Source organism: Oncorhynchus mykiss, chromosome 11, assembly GCF_057628025.1.
Source record: "Oncorhynchus mykiss isolate SJ-2025 chromosome 11, ASM5762802v1, whole genome shotgun sequence".
Lineage (NCBI taxonomy): Eukaryota > Metazoa > Chordata > Actinopteri > Salmoniformes > Salmonidae > Oncorhynchus > Oncorhynchus mykiss.
Genome location: NC_143032.1, coordinates 50185001 through 50209617, shown reverse-complemented (window position 1 = coordinate 50209617; position 24617 = coordinate 50185001). Strand labels below are relative to the sequence as shown.

Below are 24617 nucleotides of genomic sequence, written 5' to 3'. Positions count from 1 at the left end.
GAAAGTTCTTGATCAGCCCAGCCAAAGCCCAGACTTGAAACCCATTGAAAATCTGTGGAAAGTCTTGAAGATTGATGGGGAGTGGTGGGGAACAAACTTAAGAGCTTGGGGAAAAAAAAATTAAACAATTTAAAAATAAAAAAAATAAAAATCAGGGAAGAACGGGAGAAAATCCCCAAATCCAGATGTGTAAATCTGATACAGACATACCCAAGACGACTCAAAGCCGTAATCGCAGGCAAAGGTGCTACTACAAAGTATTGACTCAGGGGTGTCAGTACTTAACTAAATGAGATCAGCATTTCAATCAATTTGCAAAAATGTCTAAAAACATGTTTTCACTTTGTCAATATGGAGTACTGGGTGTAGTTGGGCGAGAAAAATCAATTTCGAATTGAGGCTGTAACAAAATGTGGAATAAGTCAGGGTTAATACCATCTTGTGAGTGTCTAGTCAGCTAGTGCTTTCAGTGTCTACAACATAAAACACAACCCATTCAGCGAAGATGTTGTCATTCCTCAAATACTTAGTTTATATCCATTTTTATTAATCACTAATCAAGATCACGTTACATAATTTCCTTCAGTAATGCAGCGTCTTGGAAACAAAAACAAACAGAAATCACATCGTCTGGGTGACCAGATTTTCAATGGTCATCAGGAATAATTTAGAAATGCTCACCACAGATGGATGCCGGATCATATTCAAGTTAGTAGTATTTACAACTACAATTTAGAGGCTTGTCCAAGTACAAACTATTTATAAAGTGAAAACAGATGAAAGCATTACATTTAAGTACAGAAAAGTCCCCAGTAGAGTTCAACGACACATTATCGAACGGCAACAACCAATCCTAACCATTCTTGATTACTCTAATATCAACAACCAATCCAAACATTTCAGTTCATCAGACAGTACCAATCAAAACTAGAGGTTATGGGTAGCATCCATGGCCTTGAGCTAGCCAGAATTTAGCCAGCTAAAAAGGTTAAGAAAACACTAGCCTATCATGGCATGCAGTAGCACTTGATAACAAAATCTGCTTCCACTTAGTGTCTTACTAATACAATAAAGTACGTGATTGGTAAACGTTTTACCTTATTCGGCATTAATAGGGTATCTCAGAACCCCCCCCCCAAAAAAGTATTCTGTCAGATATAAGGGTTAAACAAAAAGTGCGCAAGAGTCCAGTTGTGTCCTCCTTAAAACCAAGCTGTCTTCAAAGCAATTTCCTATCACGCATTAATGACTTTCACTGTTTTTCAACGCTTTATGGCATCAGTGACATGAGTCTTAAACTATGTAACAAGAACTACCCCAGGTGTGCAGGCAGTTTATACAAAATCAATATCTAGAAATGCTATTCCTATGAAATGATAGCGCTTTATTATTCGTTTTACTATATAAAATTGAGTCGTAGCAGCTTTACTGAAAGAACACATGAAACAAAAAGCTTTGTATAGCTTATACAATTTGAGAGGTTTCTAAGGATGCTGGCCGTACCCCATGCTTTTTTCTTCAATATGCTGAACAGTTGGCAACACTGGCACTGCCATTTTAAAATGTCAGAGTTTTATCTTGTACAGTTCTACGTAACATATGATAGGTGCAAACATATATATATATAAAAATAAACAAAACATCCATGTTGACCACATTGTAGTAGATTTGGCTCCTTAGTCAATACAGACTTAGTTGAGTGGCAGTCCAGTCTTCCATCCATCATAGCTGCTCCACAGAAACCTCTTAGATATGCTCATAGGTGTGTGTCAGATGTCCATACATTGGACCAGAACCGCATCCTGAAAGGCAGCAAAAAAATGTGACAAGCACACAGAATCCAACTGCTCTTCTGTGCTCAAAACACACAACCCTTGAGTACACTCAAGTGTCCAATGTATCTCAGTTGGTAAAGGGCACATTCCAGCTAGGCTAGTGGGGTTGGATTCCTGGACCACCCGTATGTAAAATATATGCACCCATGACTAAGTCGCTATGGATAAAAGCATCTGCTAAATGGCATGTTATTATATCCTTCTATCATCCCCTCCGTCTCTCATCACCACACGGTTTCAAATGATGAACTAAAATTTACAAAAAATTAAAAAAATAAAAGCATGGGCATTTCAAAATGTTCACAGTTGCAGCAGGTGGGTGACTAAGGGTCGAAGTCAAGTTGACAAGTTGACGAGCTCGTGGGCCACAAACTGTTTCAAGCGCTCCAGGTACTGTCCGTAGAGCTCGACGTCATTGTGGCCGGCACCTTCCACCCACAGGGGCTCCACGGGCCTCTGGCAGCGCTCGTACAGCGCCAGGCCGTGGGAGAAGTCGATCACCTCGTCTTCCGTCCCGTGGATAACCAGCACCGGAGACGTCACCTTGGAGATCTTGTCAATACTTTGAGAGGCAAGGCGAGGACAGACGCACGCACACAAACACAAAAGAGGAAGGGAACAGTTAGGCAAGTAATTTCCCCTAATGCTGAAACAGATGACATGAACAGGATTTAAATTTACCCAATGTGGTCATTTCAACAGCAGGCAGCTTCCCCTTTTAGCCTTGTCAACAGTGTAATTATCCATAACCTGGTGGCAACCAAGAACCACCAGATGGGGCTATTGAATCTAGAGTGACTCAAACATGACTGCTTTTATGATCTGTGTGTGTGTCTCTCACTTGGGAAAGGCATCAAAGCAGTAGGTTTTCTTGGTGTCTGGGAAGGCCACTCTCATGCCAGAGGTGAGGGGGGAATGCAGTACGACCGCGGCGCTCTCGTAGCGTGCCGCCAGGTCCACGGACGGGACCGTACCGATACTCTGACCATACACGATCACGTTCTCTGGCCTAATTCCGTACCTGAGGGGAGACACAGAACACCCTCAGGTTAAACATTATCAGCATCAAGGTGGTAAATAATCTAATATATGATAATGTAGGCCTGGTCAAGATCAGGATGATAATGTAGTCACAGGTAGTCAGTCTACATTGACATGATTCAGTCACTACTCAGGTCAGAAGTCAATTGGTCAGGAGAAGGTGGAAGTCAAGGATAGGTGTGGGGCCATTGACATGTCAATAAGACCAAAGAAAAATTAAATACAGAGATATAAAAAGGGAGGTACAGAGCTGTATACGTCACTTTGGATAAAAGTGTCTGCTAAATGGCACAAGCGAGAGACAGAATTCCATAGCTGATTATGGAGAATGTGACCAACACAGCCAGTCAGCTGACGATCCTGGCTCTAAACCGCTGCAGGACTGAGAACAAACATCAGTTCTACCTAACCCAGCAACAGTTTGATTTTTTAAATCAATATATGAAGAGTGTCTTAACACCCAAAAAAAGCAAATGTCTCTACCTACTAGCACTGACTGTGCTAAGAAATAGGCCTACTTTGAAGGAAAATGTACTTCATGCGATTGTGGTATTGTCTCACCTAGCCATCTTAAAAGATGAATTAACTAATTGTAAGTCACTCTGGATAAGAGTGTCTACTAAATTACAAATTGTAATCCACTATTTCCCTATAAGAAAAGTAATCATGGAACAACCTCATTTTCTGATTATTCAAATGAAAAATCAGTAACATGCAACTAGTATGTTTTCAAAACATTTCGCTTCAGAAAGGCTAGTCAAAGAAGCTCCACAAAAACAGAGCGTGTGTTCATTTGGGCATGTAACAGAAAATGTTTTGCAATCGAAATGAAAAAGAGTATCTTCCCATTTCAGTCTTTTCCCATTTGGTGCATGATGAACACAAAGCTTTTGTATTGACGCTTCAGACGTCCTCTGCTCCCAGCGAGTGAAATCCAGCCAGGCCTGGCTGTGAACATTGACCCCAGAGTAGGTCATCCAACTGGTTTGAGCGTGACAGCACAGGCACGTGATGGGGCGGAGGCTCACAGGAGGTCAAAGCCAGCCAATGGACTATGTAGGAGTTTCCCCATTTGACAAGGTCCCATAGGAATTAACCTATATAAAATAACTAAAATACTCAGCTGTGTGAGGAATTTAAAACTTCAGCCTGTTCTTTACATGCAACTGTTTTGAGCAGCAGTACCTCAAACATTAGGCTAAAGATTAAATCCAGGCCTATATAAAATACATTAATCTAGTTACTGGTTTTACTGCCAGGCTATAAAAGGCCGACCAAAGCATAAAATAGCAAGAGGTTGTCAAAACACACTGTCGATTAGAAATTAATCTAAAACATCTGATATACAGTAGAGTCAGGGCTGTAACAGTCGGTCAGGTGATATGAACGTGTGTATTCTGCCAGGCCAAAAAGGACCAATTTCTGCATGAACTCACTTCACCTCACTGAGCATGCTCCATGGTTACGCAAGCTCTAACACCCCATCAATGTATTCCCTGAGCCGAGACCAATCCAAACTAAATGCAATAGATCCTTTCGCTCCCACCTCGTATTGTCTAGGGTGGAACTCTACGCCACTTCTACTAGTGTCACTACTAGGGCTGACCCCAATTAGTCGACATTGTCTTTTGTTTGGAGCCCTCCGCTACCTTGCCTACGCGCAAATGTAGGCATATAAAATTGCCCATTTGGGGATCTGATAGTATTTCTGATTGGCATAACGCACCACCACTAATAACCTGTAGAGCTTCTCAAAGTAATGTTTTCACCTCAAAATAGCAGACTATTCTGTCAATCAATATTATTTATTTTGTCGGGGACAGGCCCCGACTACACATGTACGTGGAATCTACTGTGCGATCCCGCTGCATCTCCAGCCGGCCTGATTCCTCCAGGTTTCTTCCTAGGTTCCTGCCTTTCTAGGGAGTTTCCTAACCACCGTGCTTCTATATCTGCATTGCTTGCTGTTTTAGGCTGCGTTTCTGTACAGTACTTTGTGACAGCAGCAGATGTAAAGGGCTTTATAAATACATGTTATTGATTGACTACAGTGACACCACCAATACAGAGGGAGAGAATTATATTCATTGAAGAGGCACGTCCAAGTAGTCCCTCCCGGTTTGTCTGTTTTCATCCGTTTGGTGCCTATTATACAGTGCATTCAGAAAGTATTCAGACCTGACTTGTCTCACATTGTTATATTATAGCATATTCTAAATGCCCCCCCCCCCCCCCTTTTCAATCTATACACAATACCCCATTTCACAGTAAGGTCCACACACATACAATTTTATTTCATTTGAATGACAAACCAAACATTTACACAAGTATTCAGTGATTACAGCCTTGAGTCTTCTTGGGTGTGACACTACAAGCTTGGCACACCTGTATTTGTGGAGTTTCTCCTAATCTTCTCAGCAGATCCTCTCAAGCTCTGTCAGGTTGGATGGGCAGCGTCACTGCACAGCTATTTTCAGGTCTCTCCAGAGATGTTCGATCGGGTTCAAGTCCAGGCTCTGGCTGGGCCACTCAAGGACATTGGGAGACTTGTCCCGAAGCCAATCTTGCGTTGTCTTGGCAGTGTGCTTAGAGTTGTTGTCCTGTTGGAAGGTGAACCTTTGCCCCAGTCTGAGGTCCTGAGCGCTCTGGAGCAGGTTGTCATCAACGATCTCTGTACTTTGCTCCTTTCATCTTTCCCTCGATCCTTACTAGTCTCCCCGTCCCTGCCATGTTTCCTCCAGGTACTGTGAAGTAGTGATGTGCGACATAAGCCTAGCTTCTTGAAACAGGTCACACACAGGTTGTGTGTGACAGGTGTTGTTAACTATGAAGTTGTTAATGTTCTTAGCTTTTGAAAATAGACAAAAAGATTCTGGGGATGAGCATGAGCATCTTCAATATGTACCACTGTTCCACTTAAGTGCATTTAACGATATGTCACAAGTAAAAGCCTTGGGTAGTGAGTTGAAAATTACACGTCTGGAAGGTTAAAAACCACCCTCAGATTTTTTTTTTTTTTAAAGGAACATTTTACATCTTCCTAATGAATTTCTATCAATACCTGTTATGACAGAGTACACGTTTTTAAAGAACGCCTTCGGTGGGGTAATTGGCATTACTGAAAATGTGCCATTCTAAGAGAGGCTTATAAGATTTATGGGAAGATCCTTTCATTTAACTAGATCTGCATAAATTATATAAGTATTAAGTATAAGTATTTTATATTTTTTTGTGGTCCACTTCAAAAGGAGTAATTATTTTTCTTATTGCCATTGAGGTTTTTTTCCATGTTAATTTTATATCCTGTGATTTGAGTATTTGATTATTTTTGAGCATTTTTAAGCAAAGGGGACATTGAACTTTCAATACTTGGTCAGGTATAAATCAGAAGATCTGCAAATAAGTTTATATTCATGTTTACCAAAACCCATTTTGGGTCATGTAATTCTTTCTGCAAGCGGTTCAATTGCAGGTGCAAACAGGAGGGTGGACCTCCCCGTCTTGTTCCCCTTTCTAAATCAATTTCATCATCAGATAATGTATTATTTGTGCTTTAGGACATTTCTACAATATTTTTATTATCAAAATTGATTATTTCAACTGGAAAGTTGAAAGTTTTGAACAGAAAAGGCCATTCCAGATGGTCAAAAGTATTTTCTGCATCAATAGCCATTATTGATCAATCTATAGCTTATTTTTTGGGGGCGTATTGTATTAAACCGAAACATGTTTGTGTATTTAAGCGTCTCTTTTCAATAAACCCTGCTATGTATCAAGTCTGGTGAGACTTGCCATTCTATTACTTATAACCTTTGCCATCATTTGATTGTCACATTGTATTCAACTTATGGGCCTCGAATGAGAAAGGGACTCCAGATTTTCATATAACTGAACTGATTTATACATGGAACTACTGCATTGAGTGATGTGTGTAAACAGGGGTCTAATTTGTCCCAAAATACTGAATAGAATTTTAATGGGAAAGCTATCAAATTGTATTTGGGGGGGAAGAGCGAGAGAGAAGGAAAATAAATTATATCAAGACACCGTTACCCTAGAGCCCACAAACTACACCTACCTCGGCCTAAACTGTAACACCACAGGTGACTTCCACAAGGCAAGAAAGGCCTTCTACCTATGTCATCAAAAGGAACATAAAACGCAACATCCCCAAAAGGATCTGCCCCCCCCCCCAAAAAAATTAATCTGTTATGGAACCCGGGCACACTCACAAAACAAGAATTCACACAAAAAATAAATAAAATGGGACAAACACTAGGACTGTGGCAGTCTTGGAATATGAGGTTAAGGTAATTGGCCAGAATAATGCCCGGGGGGGGAGGGTTGGTGACAATTCTGTTCATAAACTTGTTAACATGGATATGGTTCTTAATAAAAAAAACATTTGAAACAAGCCATTACACTTCGTTATTATCAATGCATTTCATTATTATTCAGGTTATTACATGAATATTAAAATCAACAAATTAAGAAATGTCAGGTTGGAGGGGGATATGTCACATTTTTGTATTGATAAAATTAAGAGTCAAAATAAAGATATGCCTACCTTGTCAGTTGGCATTTCTGCAATTTTGTTTTTTTTAAATATACAGATCCTATTGACACAAAAACATTCAAACGAAGTCTGATGGGTTTCGTCCCACTTTTGCCAAAATATTCACAAGAGTACGCTGTAATGAGAGAAACAATGTAGCCTAAGCTACTGAAAATAGGCCTTTTATAAGCGTTCAATTCTTAAAGAGTCCAAACAGGCTACTTTAGGAAACCTTCTGGATGGACATATAGAGAGAGAATCAGTTTACTCACACAAACCCACGTAAAAGCATGCATCAAAGCCAACAGTGTGTCAGAAATATTTGCTTTTCTGGGGGTCGGCTTGAGACATGAGAGGGTGTAACATTTCTATCGGAGGAACAATTTTAGGGTTCTCTCACAAAGTTGATAGTTTTAGATTGCAACTGCAATTTGTTTTTTCACAAAAATGATAACCATACAATATAGCTATTATTAAAAATGTTGTAATTAATCAAACCATTGAAATATATTTGACGATTTCCAACAAGCAAAACGTTTATCGAAACGTTTCCGCGTGTGTAGTTAAGTTAGCCAACTAACGTCTTCATAGCTAGTAGCATGGAATCAGGACATGGCCAAACTGTTGCTGAGATAAATGATGTTGAAACATCCAAGGAGAGAAGAGGCATTGTTGAAACTCACTCATGCTTGCAGTGTAAAAAAAAAAAAAAAAAAAAAAAATGGGGTGAATGTGATTCATACCCAAATTCTCCAACCAAGGAGCAACTTCCAAAGAAGCTGAGAAGTGAACCATCAATGAGACAGCTACAGGACAACATTGTCCGCATCCTCACGGCTAAAATCAAAGAGCGCAGATGACATCATGGATTTAGTGAAAAAGAACACAGTATCATTAACCTGAAGAAAACAATTGATTTCAATGCTGAGGAAGTAAAAACTCTGAAGCAGCAGAACTCAACATTGAACATTCAGGTTGCAAAGCAGGAGAAGAAACTCACTGAAATGGAGTCAAAGTTAAACGAGAATGATCGATATAGTCAGATGGAATAGCAGAAAAATCTGATGAGAACATCAAAGCAAGAGTGAAGGACATTTGCAGGGCAATAGTCCCGGAGGAGGAGCAAAATGTTGTTGCAGGTTCTCTGGATTTAGTGCACCGCCTGGGTAGGCTGAGAGATGGGGAAAACAACCAGCCACCACAACTAGTGATCATGAGATTCATCTCCAGGACAGCGAGGGATATGACATGGAAAAGTGCAAAGAAAAATGACTATTTAAAGAAGAACAACCTGAGGTTCAAGGAGGATCTGACAGCATTTGACAAATAAGCTCAGAATCATCTGTGGCCAATGATTGAGAGAGCAAGGAAGGGAAAAGTACATACTTTGCGGGAGCCAAGGCTTTTGTTAATGGAAGGAAAATTCACGCTGACGCCTAGCTTGTTGACTGCTGGATTGATCAAGTGAGTTGTGCAGGACTGAGTATTATATTTGCATCTGATAAAACTTTATATTTCTTGAGGAAAGAGCATTGTTTGTGTGAGCCAAAAGTTAGTAATATTATTTTTTATGGCAGGGAAATTCTCACTGACACTTAATGTCAGCTTGACGGCTATTCGTTTTTCCAATCTACGGTACAATGTTATTAATTAATTATATATAATTTAGGTCAACCACTTGCGTGGTGCAAAGGACTGTTTTTAGTTGCAACTAGTAAGATCTTTTCTTTTTGTGAGAACCAGATTCATGTGAACGTATACAAGTTTAACATTCTTCATATGGTCACTGATAGAAAAAACAGAAATGGACATTTACTATTAATGCCAGGGGAATACGTAATATTGTGAAAAGGAAATCTTTATTTTTGTATTGTAATGGTCAGTGCCGACTTTTATTTAATTCAAGAAACTCATGCCTGTTCCACAGATACTGCGTTTTGGAAGTGTCAATGGGGGAATGATATTTGGTCAGCAGGTGTCGCTATTTTAAAAAGGCAACTTTAAGGGTCATATATTTAGTCATGAAGCAGATAATACAGGGAGATGGATTTTACTATTGGTAGATGTCAACCACATTCAATTCATTGTTGTAAATACTTATGCTTCCAATAACAAGTCAAGTAACTGTATTTTATTTAGAGACATTGAGAGGAAAGTAAGTAAAATGTCTAAATTTCCATTGGCCAAAGTAATATGGGGGTGGAGATTTTAACACAATATTACATGATAATCTAGATAGATGGCCTAAGGATTGTAATTCTGTTTATGAGAAGGAATATAGTAGGTGTTCTAGATATTTGGAGACATAAGAACCCAGATAAGATTATACCAAATATGTAGCTATACAATCCTGTATTGATTTCTGGCTGATATCTGAAGATATGGCTGACAAGGTTGATACAGTCTCAATTGAACCATCGATTTTAACAGACCACAAAGGGAAATCTCAATAAAGATAAATATGCATAGTTTGTCAAAAAAAAAAAAGTTAGTAAAGGTTACTGGAAAATGAATGAGACTTTACTAGAGAATTAAGTATTTAAGAAGGAAGTAGCAGGAATTATTGATAAATACTGGAATTGTGCCTGTGTTATGAATACGTTTGGAAGTTACTGGGAGCTAATGAAATTTGGAAAGGCTTTTGGCTATTTCAATGGGGAAAGAAATTGCTCGTGCCAAGAGAGAGAAGGAATATGACAAAGGGAATAATGGATTATACAACAAAAAAACTAAACTCTTATCGAATTACTGGAGCTATCATTGCAAATGCATTTAGACTGTATCTATGAGAAAAAGGCCCAGGGAGCGTTTGTAAGATCAAGACGAAAATGGATGAAAGAGAGAAAAATACAAAATATTTATTTCATTTAGAAAAAAAGGCAGGCGAAGAGACTTCCATATGTACATTTATTATTAATAATACTCCCAATGAAAATCCAAAAGAAATCTCAGCATGTTACCCAGTTTTATCAGAATCTGTATACATCAGCCCAGCCAACATCCAATATGTTGGCTATTCTTAGACAATGTAGCAAACATTGCTAAGATAAATAATGATTTCAGGGATTTTTGTGATGAGTTATCTGAAATTGAGATAAGACTATTAAAAGCCTTAATAAGTCCCCTGGAAATAGTTTAATAAGAGAGTTTTAGAAAGCATTCAATGATAAATTGACTCCATTCTTGCCATGTTTCAAGAATCAATAGAAAAAGGAGAGTTACCGGCTTCCTTAAAGCAAGGTGTAATTACTTTGATTCCCAAACCTAATAAGGATACTCTTTATATAGACAACTGGAGACCCATTAAGCGTTGAACAATGATGGGAAATTATTTGCCCTTGTATTTGCTAAGAGGTTGAAACAAGGCTTGCGTCATAATTTATGAAGAACAATCTGGTTTTATGCATGGTCGACACATTAGTAATAACGTCAGGTTGATCTTAGATATGACTGACTATAATTACCTCATCCTTGATGATCGTTCTCTTACATTTGTTGATTTTTTATAAAGCTTTTGACACTGTAGAACATGAGTTTATGTTCAAAGCAATACGTTTTGGGGGGTTTGGTGACTTTTTTTGAAAGCAGTCCAAACTTTATATAGTGGTTGTACTTGCTCTGTAAAATTAGCTCACGGGACATCCCAAAGATTTGATATTGGCCGTGGCATTAGGCAGGGCTGCTCAATTATTCCATTTTTACTTTTCAAGAAAGGGAATTTAAGGTGTTTAGGCACTTGGCAATGAATTTAAACTGTCAACTGGCTGATGATACCACCATATTTTTAAGAGACAGAATTGAGGTTTCTAAAGCAGTTTCCTGTATTAAAGACTTTTCCTTGGTTTAGGGTTTGAAAATGAATATCAATAAGTCAGTCTTATTTCCACTCAAGGATTGTGTTTCACAGGAAGTATATGGTATTCCAATTAAAGATAAGGTAACTTATCTTGGAATGTGCAAGAATGAAAAACAAAGGAGGAGTGAATTGAACTTTAACCCCATTATTGAGAAAACGAAGAAATTGAACCTGTGGTTGATGAGATATTTCGTTTTGTGGTTGGGTTTTATTATCCAAAGCTGAAGGGTTATCCAGATCGGTTTATGTCTTGTTATCACTTGGCTTACCCACCAAAATTGTAAAGGACTTAGATAAGATTATAATTTTATTTGGAGGAACAAGCCTCCATCTACAAAAATATATTCTCCCTAATACCTAAGAACAAGGAGGTCTTAGATTTCAATACTCTAAATAATACTTTTAAAATAAATTGGATTCTGAAGTATGTTGAACCAGAACTGTATTTGGAATATCTTCCCTAAGTATTTATTTGACTGTTGGTGGTTTAGAATTTTTGCATAAATGTAATTTTGATGTTGATAAAATCCCAGTAAAGTTAACCAAATTCCATAAGCAGGCAATTTTAGCTTGGATGTTAGCATAGAAACAATTTTTCCCCCCTCACAGATAGTTTATATGGAACAAAGATATACGATGCCAGTTACTGAATGAGGATGGATATCGACTTTCAAATGGGGAATTTCTTGATAAGTTTAAAATTCCAATAACCCCGAAAGAATATGCAATTGTTTTTTTGTTTTTTTATGGGGGGGGGGGGGGGGGGGGGGGGGGGTTGTAGCTCTTTTAAATTCCTCTGTGGTTGATGTAACAGATTTACATGAAAATATATTCATTGGCAATATTAACATCAAAGATAAAATGTATTAATAAACAGATTAGGAATATTGTTTGTGATACTACAATTCCCTCAGCAAGATTCTTTTGGTCAAATATCTATGGTGATCTACAAAAGGGGGTAAAGCATGGAAAATTGCTAACACATATTGTATCAGTAACAAAGTTTAATTTAGGAATAACATAAATCCTGTGAAACATGTTTTGGAAAGATTCAAGCTGAATATAACTGATTTCTGTGGAATGGAGATGGGGCGGCAGGGTCGCCTAGTGGTTAGAGCGTTGGACTAGTAGCCGGAAGGTTGCAAGTTCAAACCCCTGAGCTGACAAGGTACAAATCTGTCGTTCTGCCCCTGAACAGGCAGTTAACCCACTGTTCCTAGGCCGTCATTGAACATAAGAATTTGTTCTTAACTGACTTGCCTGGTTAAATAAAGGTACATAAAAAAAAGAGACCATTTTGCATGTGTTTTTCCTGTATTTATAGTCGAATTTTGTTATAAAAAAATAGAAAATAAATGACCAGTTGTACTATTTAATGGTTTATGTCAGAAATTCTGATAAAGATGTAGTAGATTTAAATCTACTACTGCTAATACTAGGTAAATTTCATATTCACAAATGTTCCAATTCAAAACTTGTTTAAACTCATTTATAAGTTATGGCACTACTTTAACTAAAATAAAAACAAAAAGGCAATTAAAACTTGTATTATTAATGAATATGATTTTCTTGTTTAGGATTCCTGGCAATGTAAATAGTTTGCATGCGACTTCCTCTTTTATTTGTTAATAAACCAAAAAATATTTTTTAAATATTATATATACACCCACATTTGCTTTTCTTGACAACATTAAAAACACCTAGGACTACCTTAGCCTACCTTCAGAAAACCTATAAGATAATGAAATTGACAAGGAAATGATGAAGGGGACAGCTATGCTTATTGTATGAAGATGAAATTGACAATGATTCAAATAGAAACAAACACACGTCCATAGAAAAATGTCCATAAGCCCATTTATCAGCGACACCGATTAGAGGGGGAGTGTGTTGGAAAGATTTTTTAAATACTGTGAGGAACTATGATTTGAATGCATGTATAAAACATTTATGAAAGGGCTTCATTGACTTAATGTGTGAGGTGAAGGAAAAAAATAATAACAGAAAAATGACTGAAGCCTAGCTAGGTACTTCCCTACATTTGTGAGAAGCAGGCCAGGTACTTCCAGGCGTGCATATTCCGTCAACATTAAGAGGACTTGTTGCATATTAACGTCTTCATCCATAACACGTTATTCAATTAAAAAGTCACAGCAATAACAAAAAAAACATTGAGAACTTGCATGCCGATTTCTGCAAAAATATACACAAAACCCCAAACAATGTAAGCAGAATTAGGACCATCTGGAAGTTATCAAAATCCAGAAGAGCTGTTAAATTCTACATCCACCTAAAAGGAAGCAACGCCCACATTCCACCAAAGTCCTCACCTACAGCGAGAGATGGATGAACTTAGAGAGGAGTCTCCTCAGCCAGCTGGTTCTGAGGCACTTTGTTCACAAAATACAAATAGACCCCACAGAGCCCAAAGGACAGCAACACAATTAGACAACCAAATTATTAGAAACTAAAAAGATCATTATTTGACACACTAGAAAACAGAGCTAAACAGAGAGTACAGTGGCAGAATACCTGACCACTGTGACTGACCCAGAATTATTGAATATGTAGACTGTGCAAAGCCTTGCTATTGAGAGAGTCACCTGGCTCGAGAGAAGACAGGTTATGTGCCCGCAAAATGAGGGGGAAACTGATCTGCCCTTCCTAACATCCTGCCAAATGTGTCACCACATTAGAGATACATATTTCCCACAGAGCCACAAAGAATGTGAAAACAAATCTAACATTGATCAAATCCCCATCTCTTAGCCCGAAATTCCACACTGTGCAATCACGTCAGCAATATTTGTGACCCATTGCCATGAGAAAAGGGCAACCAGTGGAACACAATAATTCTAAATAGTAAATAACAAATAGCAGAATGTAAGTAAACAGATATTGGTACTAGAACTATTTGAACATTGCTAAAACACTGTACATAGTGAATATTATAACACTTGAAATGTATTTCTCTTTTTGAAACCAAGTAGTGCAATATTAACTTAAGTTATTTGTTGATGTTGCTTTGAGTGTTCTCACTTATGTTGATTTCACTTGCTTTGGCAATGCAAACGTGGTTCCCATGCCAATAAAGCCCCTTTGAATAGAATATTGAGAGAGATCGAAAACTAGAGAAAGAGAGAGGAAGTAGGCTAAGCGAGCGAGCAAATGTAAGGGAAGAAAGAAGGGAAGAACAGAACTGACAGGAGAGCTCAAGGAGGAAGCAGTCAGGCTATAAGCAAATTCGGTCTTGTGTACTTTGTGTTCTGTACTATTTTTCCACTTAAGAGGACCTGATGCTACATACCCGACTGCGCCCAGCAGTGGAGGCTGCTGAGAGGATGGACGTTAATAATGTCTTAAATGGTGTCAATGGAATGTTTGATACCATTCCATTGACTCCATTGCAGCCATTATGAGCCGTCCTCTCCTCAGCAGCCGCCACTGGCTCCCAGTCATGTCAATCGGAACTGAAGATTGAGTGGTTACCCTCAGACGGAGGACACTACTGCCATTGTGTGCAGGGCATTGTCGCCCCATACCAAATGACTTTACGAACCACGAGTTAATAAAACCATTTACTGTGTGGGTTGCCCTATGTTGTGTGTGTGTGTGTGTGTGTGTGTTCAATGCTAGAGAAGAGACCTTCATTTTGTCTCCAATCAATAATATGATTGATTAGGAAGTTTGTCGTTTTCACTTCCTGGGGCACAGGCCGTTGCCGGGGTTGCATTGGGTCTCAGTAGAGATCCTATAAAATTCTGTCTGAAACCTCACTGGAGATCTGTTGCTAGGCTACCAGTCAATATTAGACTTAGGAGGATTGACTGCTGGAACACCTCCAAGTCCAAGTGAAAAGAAATTATACAGCACTATTCTATAGGAGTGGACAGCCCTCCCAACCACAGCAGGCTCACACTGAGAAAACAAAACCCTTTCAGTTCCAGAATCTCACAAACGGGTGGCAACAATTGCACAAACAGTGTATACTACACACTGAACTTCTTACTTGCGTACACAACGCAATCACACCCTTCTTATGAAAGCAATTTCGATAAAGTGGTCTTATCTAGGACATTGTCCTCTGTCCATCCCAGTCCGGATCTCAGCCTACTTTCCTCGTCCCTATAGTCTCCCTCTCTCTGGGTGGTGAAGAGAGCAGATGGTGTTACCGACACACCCAGGTGTGGGGCCTCAATGCCTTAACACGGATACTGGCTGTACGCCCTATACCCTAGGACAATATGCAACAATAAAGTGTGTGTGTACACACCGGCAAAGCGGTCTGCTGACGGTGGGACACACCTTCTGACTCATGACTGAGTCACCCGACTACTCAGGTTAAAAACAATTTTTTTTAAACGACAACCTCACCCTACACCAAAACAAAGAAACATACAGCACACACACTAGGGCTGTCCCCGACTAAATAAGATCTTAGTCGACCAAGAGAGTTATCTGCTCTTTCGACCAATCGATTGGTCTACATTTAAATAAAACTTGTATTTTTCCATATGTTGAGCATGTCTGATGCTTTAAGCACACCGTTTGATTAAATAATTAAGAAAAACTACTAGAGGGGAGTACGAACAGCAATTGATTTGATTGTGCAGGGCTCAGAATTGCTGCGCTGTGTTAAAAAAACAGCGAGTGACTAGAACCCGTTGTCTCCCTCCTCCCTGCTGCAGCGACCACCATAGAACAGCAAAGTGTTCATCCCACTGTCAGTGTTGCTGAAACGGCAACATAATTACAGTCATTTGACTGAAAAGCTCTGTACCGAAATCATTCATTTGTTGAGGAAAAACATTCCCTATTCCCTCAACCCTGGCTCGCTTCACGTGACACATATGTATCACATGCACATGACCAAAGGCCGAGTCGCACAGGACTCGTATTACTAGAGAACGTTGGTCATGTAATCATTTCTCCAGAATGTTTGTTATTCCAGAGGACGATTGAGATGGGATTATTTTTTATTTATTTTTTCAAACTGGCCCCTGTAATTCATATTTCTGGTCAATAAATTGACAGTTATGACAGAAGCCTGGAGGTTTTTATTCTAGGAATAAATATACATTATTTTAACATGTTGAGGGGTTAGGGCCACACTGATAACTTGGGAACCAAGCTCAAGTTTCTAAACCATCTTTGGTTTACTGTTGCTATAATATTTTAATTGAGGAAGTGTGATCATAAAATCAGGATATTTTGGTGATCTTCAGTTCAGATGTGAACTAAATGCAATTGAGATGCATTTTAACGCTATGGATGTGAAAGTTAAATGATAATTTACAAACATTTAGGCCAGTTGTATTCTGCTTTAATATCTAGTAACAGCAAGGGTTGAATTAAATAGGCTTAGGATTCTTTACTGATGCATTTGACAAGATTAAATTCAGACGCACAAAACAAGCAAAAGCATTCAATGTGAGAGTTCATATAGGAATGTCCTACATGAAGCCTAAGTTAATGCGCAGCACTTGGTTCAATTTATCGAATCAGTTATTGTTTTCTTGCGCAAACACCTGTCAAACACTTCTTTCAACACAGGAATGTCTATTTGCACAGGACTAGTATTATGAGAGGACCATGGAGTTCCCCCCCCCCCCCCCCCCCCCCCCAATTTAAAAAAAAAATTCTGGCTGGAATAGTTACACTCCTGCCATGTAAAGATTACTGACGGGCCTATCGAGTGGCACAGTGTTCTAAGGCATTGCAGTGTTAGCTGTGCCACTAGAGATCCTGATTCGAGTCCAGGCTCTGTCGCAGCCGGACGTGACCCGGGAAGATCCACTGGGCGGCGCACAATTGGCCCAGCATCATCCGGGTTAGGCCGGCAGGGATGTCCTTGTCCCATCGCGCTCTAGGGACTCCTGTGGCTGGCCAGGCGCCTGCATGCTGACACGGTCGCCAGGTGTACAGTGTTTCCTATGACACATTGATGTGGCTGGCTTCCGGATTAAGCGGGCATTTTGTCAAGAATCAGTGTGGCTTGGACACACAGCTCTTGACCTTAGCCTCTCCCGAGTCCGTAAGGGAGTTGCAGCGATGGGACAATTTGATACCACGAAATCGGGGAGAAAATACAATTACTGACTGGCAGATTCGGATGGGGCTAAAATTACAGATGTGGTGTTTTGTGCTCATAATTACATTACCCGACCTCCCCCAGTAAAACTAATCCCATCCGAAGAGGGCACAATAGGGCCTGGAGAAGGTTGATCAATGATCTCTGTACTTTGCGCCGTTCATCTTTCCCTTGACCCTGACTAGTTTCCCAAATCCCTACAGAAAAACATTCCTACAGCATAATGCTGCCACCACCATGCGTCACGCTTGGCATTCTGGACAAAGAGTTCAATCTTGGTTTCATCAGACCAGATTATGTTTTTTCCCCTCATAGTCTGAGAGTCCTTTAGTTGCCTTTTGGCAAACTCCATGCAAGCGGTCATGCACCTTTTTACTGAAGAGTGGCTTCGGTCTGCAGAGATGGGAGAATCTTCCAGAAGGACATCCATCTCCACAGAGGAACTCTGGAGCTCTGTCAGTGACCATCGAGTTCTTGGTCCCTGACCAAGGCCCTTCTCACCTGATTGTGCAGTTTGGCGGGGATGCAAGCTCTAGGAAGAGTCTTGGTGGTTCCAAACTTCTTCCATTCTTTAAAATGGTCACTCTGACAGAGCTCCAGAGTTCCTCTGTGTTCTTGGGGACCTTCAATACAGCAGACATTCTCCTCACTTTTGTAAGACAATAAGGCAAGGGCTGTTTCATCTCCTCATTCTATTGCTGCCTCCGCCGCATTGATCAACACTAATATGAAGTTAACCTTGTTATTATGCATATAGCAACATGGTCTAGGAAAAGGCACCAATTCAACAGTGCAATGATGCGTTTCAGAACCGTGGACAGTGACCACTAACCAACCCGGGACAAAGCACATTTATTTTATAAGACAATTATACACATTTTTTGTGTTGCACCATTGTTCTTACGTAACAAAGATATATAATTTCAGTGGCATGTTTTAGACTGATCCCCAAAAAATAAAGAAATAAAAATAATTCGGTAAATCTGCATTTTTTGGAAGGCGATTATTTTGCAATCCACGAGGAGACTGAGGGCCAGGCTGACCACCTGTTAAGCAAGAGGAGCATCAAAAGGACCTTGTGGCTGCAAGGAGCCAAGGTAAGTTGCTAGCTAGCATTAAACTTACCTAACAAAAAAATACACATGGTTGATGATATTACTAGGTTAACTAGCATGTCCTGCGTTATAATGCATATAATCAATGCGGTGCCTGTTAATTAATCATCGAATCACAGCCTACTTCAACTTCGTAAAAACGGGTGAGGATTTAACAAAAGTGCATTCGTGAGAAAAAGAAAAAAAAAAAACACAATCGTATAAGAATTACAACCTAAATTCTTAACTGGGTATATTGAAGACTCATGTTAAAAAGAACCACCAGCTTTCATATATTTTCATGTTCTGAGCAAGGAACTTAAACTTTAGCTTTCTTACATGGAACATATTGTGCTTTTATTTTCTCCAATAATGTTTTTGCATTATTTAAACCAAATTGAACATGTTTCATTATTTATTTGACTAAATAAAATCTGTTTTATATGAAGTTAAAAAAAAGTGTTAATTCTGTATTGTTGTAATTCCCATTACTACAAATATTTAAAATAAAATATATATATAAAAAGACAAATAAAAGGCTTTTTTGGCCCTCCAATAATCAGTATCGGCGTTGAAAAATCATAAAATCGGTCAACCTCTAATAGACATTCCATTAAATTACTGTAGTATTCTAATTCTGTTCATCTTTATCATATCTGCATCTAAAGTTTACAAGTTTCCCCACTATCTGAACTCAGTGAGTTTAGTAGTGTGAAGGTTTGTATTGTTGTGATCAGATGATTGGAATAACAGAGGCATGTTGTCTGTCAAACACAGGGCAGTGAAACACACCAATATGAACCATGTTATTTAAAAGGAGGCCAGGGCTCCCTGTAGAAGAGAACAATAATACATGCCCCGTGGATACTTGGGGCAAGCAGTGGCATGGAGAGTCAATCTAAGTAACATAATGAAGGGGAAAAAATATATGTAATTCTGTCAGTTTAAGCTAGTATTTTGCATGGGCTGCGTCTCAATCCAAAGCATCCGCTTATGTCGGCCTTCCGCATCTGTGGGGGAAGGTGGCCGAGCTACATCGGTGTTTGTCAGACCATGAGACATCCCATAAATTGGTCTTCTCACAATAACATCTGTAGCATAAATATTTTTGTTTTATACCCAGAAGGGTCCTAAAATTCCAACTCAAATGGCTAAATGATCTATGGTATGACCATCTTAAAACAATTCCACAGGTGCCTGGGTCAAACACCACTTTGCCACTTCAACACATAAGCATAATATATTAAAAATGTCCTTACTTTCATAATGAATTCATAATTACATCATACTGAAATGGAAGACTAGTAGCAATCAGACAGGTTTCTCAGCCCTAGCTACAGTATTACCTGCTGTATGTAGACTCGTCTCTGTATGATAATAGTTTCCTGTTTAACTTGACTCTCAGACTCCCCCACCCCCACGCAAGGAGGCCTATTATATGGAGGACCACTTATTCTAGTCAATGTCATTATGGTGGGCAATTTGGGCCTAAGTCACACTTGGTGTGAGTCACTCTTTTCTCTGTCTTTCTCCTTGTGTGTTTGGATGTTCCATCTTTCCTCTGACTCATTTGTTTGTTGCTTTGATTTGCTGTCATGATGCAGGAAATAAATCTGGATTCACTTTTATTCCACCCCCCCAAAAAACTGTGCATAAACAAAGCCACAAACAAAATATCCAGCTTAAACATCTCACATGCGAAGACACAGGGAAGCTGTGTGTGTTAGTATAGGACCCCACCAGAGACCGAGAGCTGTCGACAAGAGAAAAAAGACAGAGGGAGAGGGGATGTCATAGAGGACAAAGGGCGGAAGAGAGGAGAGTGTTGAGACTAGAGGTTTCATGGGGATCAATTCATTGAGATGGATAAATGGAAGGCCAAAGGGATGGCTTAGAAGAACCAGTGAACAGAAAACCATTGCCTATGGGGCGGACGGGTAGAGGAGACACCATTTTCAATCATCATAATGAACAAGAAAAGTTGTCCCCACCTTGCTTTCCAACCTAGGGCGTATAAGCCATGGAGCGAGCTGAAGGTGGATCGACAGTCAACAACTCTTGGTAGGAAACAACATCAGACAGCTACTCCTCCACCAACACCTCCGCCCCCTGGTCCCTTTACTTACCGTGTCCTGAGGGAGTGCCAGGCGGCGTCCACGTCGGCGTACAGGTTCTTCTCCGAGGGTTTCCCCGAGCTGGCCCCGTAGCCAGAGTAGTCGTAGGAGAAGACGTTGCAGTTGATGCGTGAGCCCAGGCCGATGTAGAAGCTGCTCATCTGGCCCAGGTCCACGGCGTTGCCGTGCGAGAAGAGGAGCGTGAAGCGGGCACTGGGCGAGCAGCGCACAAACATGCAGGCGATGCAGTTTCCACGCGAAGTGCGTGTCATGAAGCACTCGATGGCATCCTTCTCACGTGCCGAGTACTGCCAGTCTGCTCGCTCAGACAGGTGCAGGGTCCATCGACTGCCGCTCTCGTCACACAAGAGGGTGTAGGTGGGCTCCGGGGGCAGGAAGGCCAGCTTGGAGGTGATCTTGCTGGGGCATGGAGGGCAGCAGAATAGGCAGCACAGCTCACTCAGGGACAAGTGGTTCATCCTCAAACCCTGCTGGGGCAAGGGGGGGGGGGCATTACCATTTACTGCTTATCAGTCACTATTACTAAAAAAGGTATCATTGACATGGCACATTAAATAGCCAACACTTGCATGATCTCCCCAATACAGAGGACAAATAAGAGGGTTTAAGGTGCACACGTGTTTACATGTGGTTAGGCTAATTGTACACCTCATGTCTCTTATCCAGCCCAGTGCACAAGCACACCCCAGTTATTGATGGCCATTTTGAAAGTATGCTCAGACACACAGCTGTGACTCACAGCTGAGTCTCGACCACTGATGTATTACTCACTCCACAAACAGACCAACAACCCACCATGAGTCACACATGTTATAGCGTATAACCAGATTTCACCTCTGCTTAAACTCTAACTGATAAACAGAAACCCTGTATCTAAAACATGTTAAGGTTAAGCATGTATTTTTGGTTCGGCGAACCCTGAGAAGAGTCGAGCCCGAAGGTTTAGGCTACTAGGCTGGTGTGCAGGGATTCTCAAAGTTCTCTATCCACCCTGACTTGTTAAGTGGGAAATGCACATGAACTCCCCTAGGCTTGCCCTCAACAAAGCTGCTTTTACATACATGCAGAAGAGAATCAATAGTGTATGGCCTTCCTTGGCCCTGGGATCATTCGATAGCTATAGTACTGATGAGGATTTCATCTGTCTGCCTCAAAGTTTCTTGCTACGCTGAGTACATAGAGTAGCTTTTTCAATGCCTCCTCGGTCCCAGGCTTGCTTTCAGAAATAACTTTTAGTTGGGTTTATAAGAGCCTGTTGGTCAGCGCCTTTGTGATGATCCGTCTGCACTGCCTGTTGTTTCAATGATGTCCTATCAAAATGTCCCTCTGGTGAAGCGGCTAGTTGTTTAATGTATTCTTGGAACCGCACATGCTTTAAGAAAAGATATTGGTGTCATTTGTATTCCCTCTCACTGACACTTGGAAATGTATGTTTCTCAATCTCCAGTCCTGGTCCATTTAATCAGTTCTCAAGTGCTAATTGTAATCTATGCCATTCCCTTCCACTATCCCGTTGCCTAATCACTCTATATCTACCTCAATTACCTTGTTCCACGGCACAGCGACTGTACTGGTTGGTACCTTGTGTATACAGCCAAGTTGTCATTACTGTGCATTTATTCCTTGTGTTTTTTTTTCTATTATTTACTTTGCATTGCTCGGAATGGGCAATAAGTAAGCATTTCACTGTTAATCTAAATCTGCTGTTAAAGCACGTGACAAATACAATTTTATGGCGCGTGTGTCTTAATATCCAGGTTATAGGTCAGAAATGGGTGGGGGGGCAGTCTAGTTCACACATAGGCTTCCATAAACTATTTTCGTTAAAGATGGGGCTGGGGGACAGGAATCATGCTCAGATGTTAAGATATGTAGTTATGACGATTCTGAAACCACTTCTCTACAGTAAGGTGAGCACTGTCCAACATGAAAATAACCACTTGTCTTGGATGACAAGCTTGGCGGTGACCCCTCCGATAACAGCAATTCAGATTCTAGGGAACCACAAACAATAACATCGTCGACGAGGGTTTGTTTTAGAGACTAACGTTACAGTACCCAAAAGGCCGAACTACAACGTTAGCTAGCCTAACGTTACTCTATACATTTAACTAGTTAGCTATTCACGTTAACAGTGGCACTTTTCCCTCTTCTGAATCCCTGTCGTGTTTGCCAGAATTGCGTCGCATCGATTAGCGAAAACAAAACGTAGGTCTCATTTAAGTGAACAATCAAGCAGTGCTCAGCAAAAAAAAAAAAAAAAAAACGTAGCTAGCAGCTAATTTACATTAGTTAGCAAGCTAACAAACACCGGCAATAATGTTAAGCTTTGAAACACACATAACTTACCTGGTTATTGGTAACGTCACGGATTGTAGTTAACGTCTTAACAAGCCAGCTGATAAAATACAGCTAACTGGAAACAAGTACAGATAGCTAGTTAACCAGGCAGGTTGACTTGAATGCCCATTCGTTCCCCCTCGTCCACTCTCTTATGGGTAGCGTTAAATAGGTATTTATCTTCTTGACACTTGTACGACTACCCAAATCAAGCTCCGCCTGCTTACCACTCAAGCTTGTCAACAAATAGTCCGGATAATGACTTAATTGCATCCACAAGACTTGCGTAAACAAATATGCTATTTTAATGTTGACTGTCACCAGCTTCAATTCTTGCAGCTAGCCCACTGTCGCTAGATGTCTTCAGTTCAAGCCAAGGAAACCGGCTGGGGAACATATCGAAACCGCAGTGTCGAGGTGATGATTGGATTGGTTTATAAGAAAGCCAATTACAAACTACAATGTGCTAACAGAGACCAATCAGATTGCTCAAGGCGGTGTTTTGCAGCGTTGAAAACGACTGACCCACTGGGCGTATTCGATTATGCTGAGCCGCGGGGCACCGGACATAGTCTGTCACGTCATCAGACGAAAACGCAAAGGAAGGCGCGTCCTTCTCAAATCGAACAGTCATCTGCACGGCTCGATCATTTTGTCAACAAGGCAGCATGGTGGATGGTCCAGAAACACACAACATATTATTATTTTTTCGATAAAATAAATGTTAGACTTTTCTAACTACTTTTCATTGGAAATGCAAATAAAGCGTTTTCATCAAAAGCAATCCATTTTGTATAGGAAACCACAGAATCCTAGTAATTACTACACGTGCTTAATTACGTCACTTTAGTTTTGAGACGACTTTGCTGTGGCTTTGAAGCGGGCACCTGGCTCACGACCGGGAGGCCATTTCCAAATCGAATGCAATCAACCGATAGAAAAAAACGCCTAAACGGGCGCCCGGTGTGATTAATCGAACCTCATCACTGGGAACTAATGCCGCCTTCAAAACAACAGGAAACTCGGAAATATCCGACTTTAGTAGCCTAAAACAACGGGGAACTCTGAAAAAACTAGCTCCGCCTGGGAAAGTCGTTTTGAACGGTCAACTCAGAATTCAAAGTCGGTAACTTGGCCATCTTTCTTTTGCTCTGACTTTTCGACCTGAAGATCACTGACGTCATGATTTGACCTAGTTTTTATCTGTGTTCCCAGTTGTCTTGAAAGCACCATTAGAGCTTAAATTTTGAATGGCATACTTATTTACATTTTATGCGGATTGGGGATAAGGAAAATGCGTTATCTGAAAGGGAAAGTGTCAATAACATATTCGCATGTGGATATTTGTAATAAACTACATGACCAAAAGTGTGTGGACACCTGCTCGTGGAACATCTCATTCCAAAATCATGGGCATTAATATGGAATTGGTCCCCCCTTTGCTGCCATAACAGCATCCACTCTAATGGGAAGGCATTCCAGTAGATGTTGGAACAACGCTGCAGGGCCTTGCTTCCATTCAGCCACAAGAGCTGGGCTCTGCTTGCCAGTCAAGTTCTTCCACACCGATCTCGACAAATCATTTATGTGTGGACCTCGCTTTGTGCACGGGGGCATTGTCATGCTGAAACAGGAAAGGGTCTTCCCCAAACTGTTGCAAGTTGAAAGCA

The 24617-nt window shown here is 40.3% G+C and overlaps 2 protein-coding genes across 4 annotated transcripts in view; one reads left to right on the top strand and one right to left on the bottom strand.

The window, feature by feature from the left end:
• Window positions 1–526: 526 nt before the first annotated feature.
• Window positions 527–23585, bottom strand: LOC110535803 (alpha/beta hydrolase domain-containing protein 17B). 3 transcript variants are annotated; one of them, XM_021621095.3, is made up of 4 exons: window positions 22957–23585; window positions 20599–21074; window positions 2677–2856; window positions 527–2397 (listed from the first exon to the last, which is right to left on the bottom strand). In XM_021621095.3, exons 2-4 carry the CDS (start codon window positions 21063–21065, stop codon window positions 2172–2174), a joined length of 873 nt encoding a protein of 290 aa, XP_021476770.2. In that variant the 5' UTR covers window positions 21066–21074; window positions 22957–23585; the 3' UTR covers window positions 527–2171. The 3 variants fall into 3 exon arrangements, with proteins under 3 accessions (XP_021476770.2, XP_021476771.2, XP_090046495.1); XM_021621096.3 differs by having other exon boundaries at window positions 20599–21077; window positions 22957–23522; XM_090190369.1 differs by lacking the exon at window positions 22957–23585 and adding an exon at window positions 22153–22315.
• Window positions 23488–24617, top strand: part of LOC110535805 (uncharacterized protein C9orf85 homolog) — a 9379-nt gene continuing 8249 nt past the window's right edge. The window contains exon 1 of the mRNA XM_021621098.3: window positions 23488–24617. This exon is cut by the window's right edge and continues 431 nt beyond it. The gene's annotated coding sequence lies outside the window, so the exon portion shown is untranslated.

Bases quoted from the DNA above. Each gene is read 5' to 3' on its own strand.
- LOC110535803 (XM_021621095.3), bottom strand. From the start codon at position 21,065: ATGAACCACTTGTCCCTGAGTGAGCTGTGCTGCCTATTCTGCTGCCCT. The intron at 2,857-20,598 runs GTAAGTAAAGGG...GTCTCCCCTCAG, and splicing joins TGGCACTCCCTCAGGACACG to GTACGGAATTAGGCCAGAGA. The intron at 2,398-2,676 runs GTGAGAGACACA...TGCCTCTCAAAG, and splicing joins TGCTTTGATGCCTTTCCCAA to TATTGACAAGATCTCCAAGG.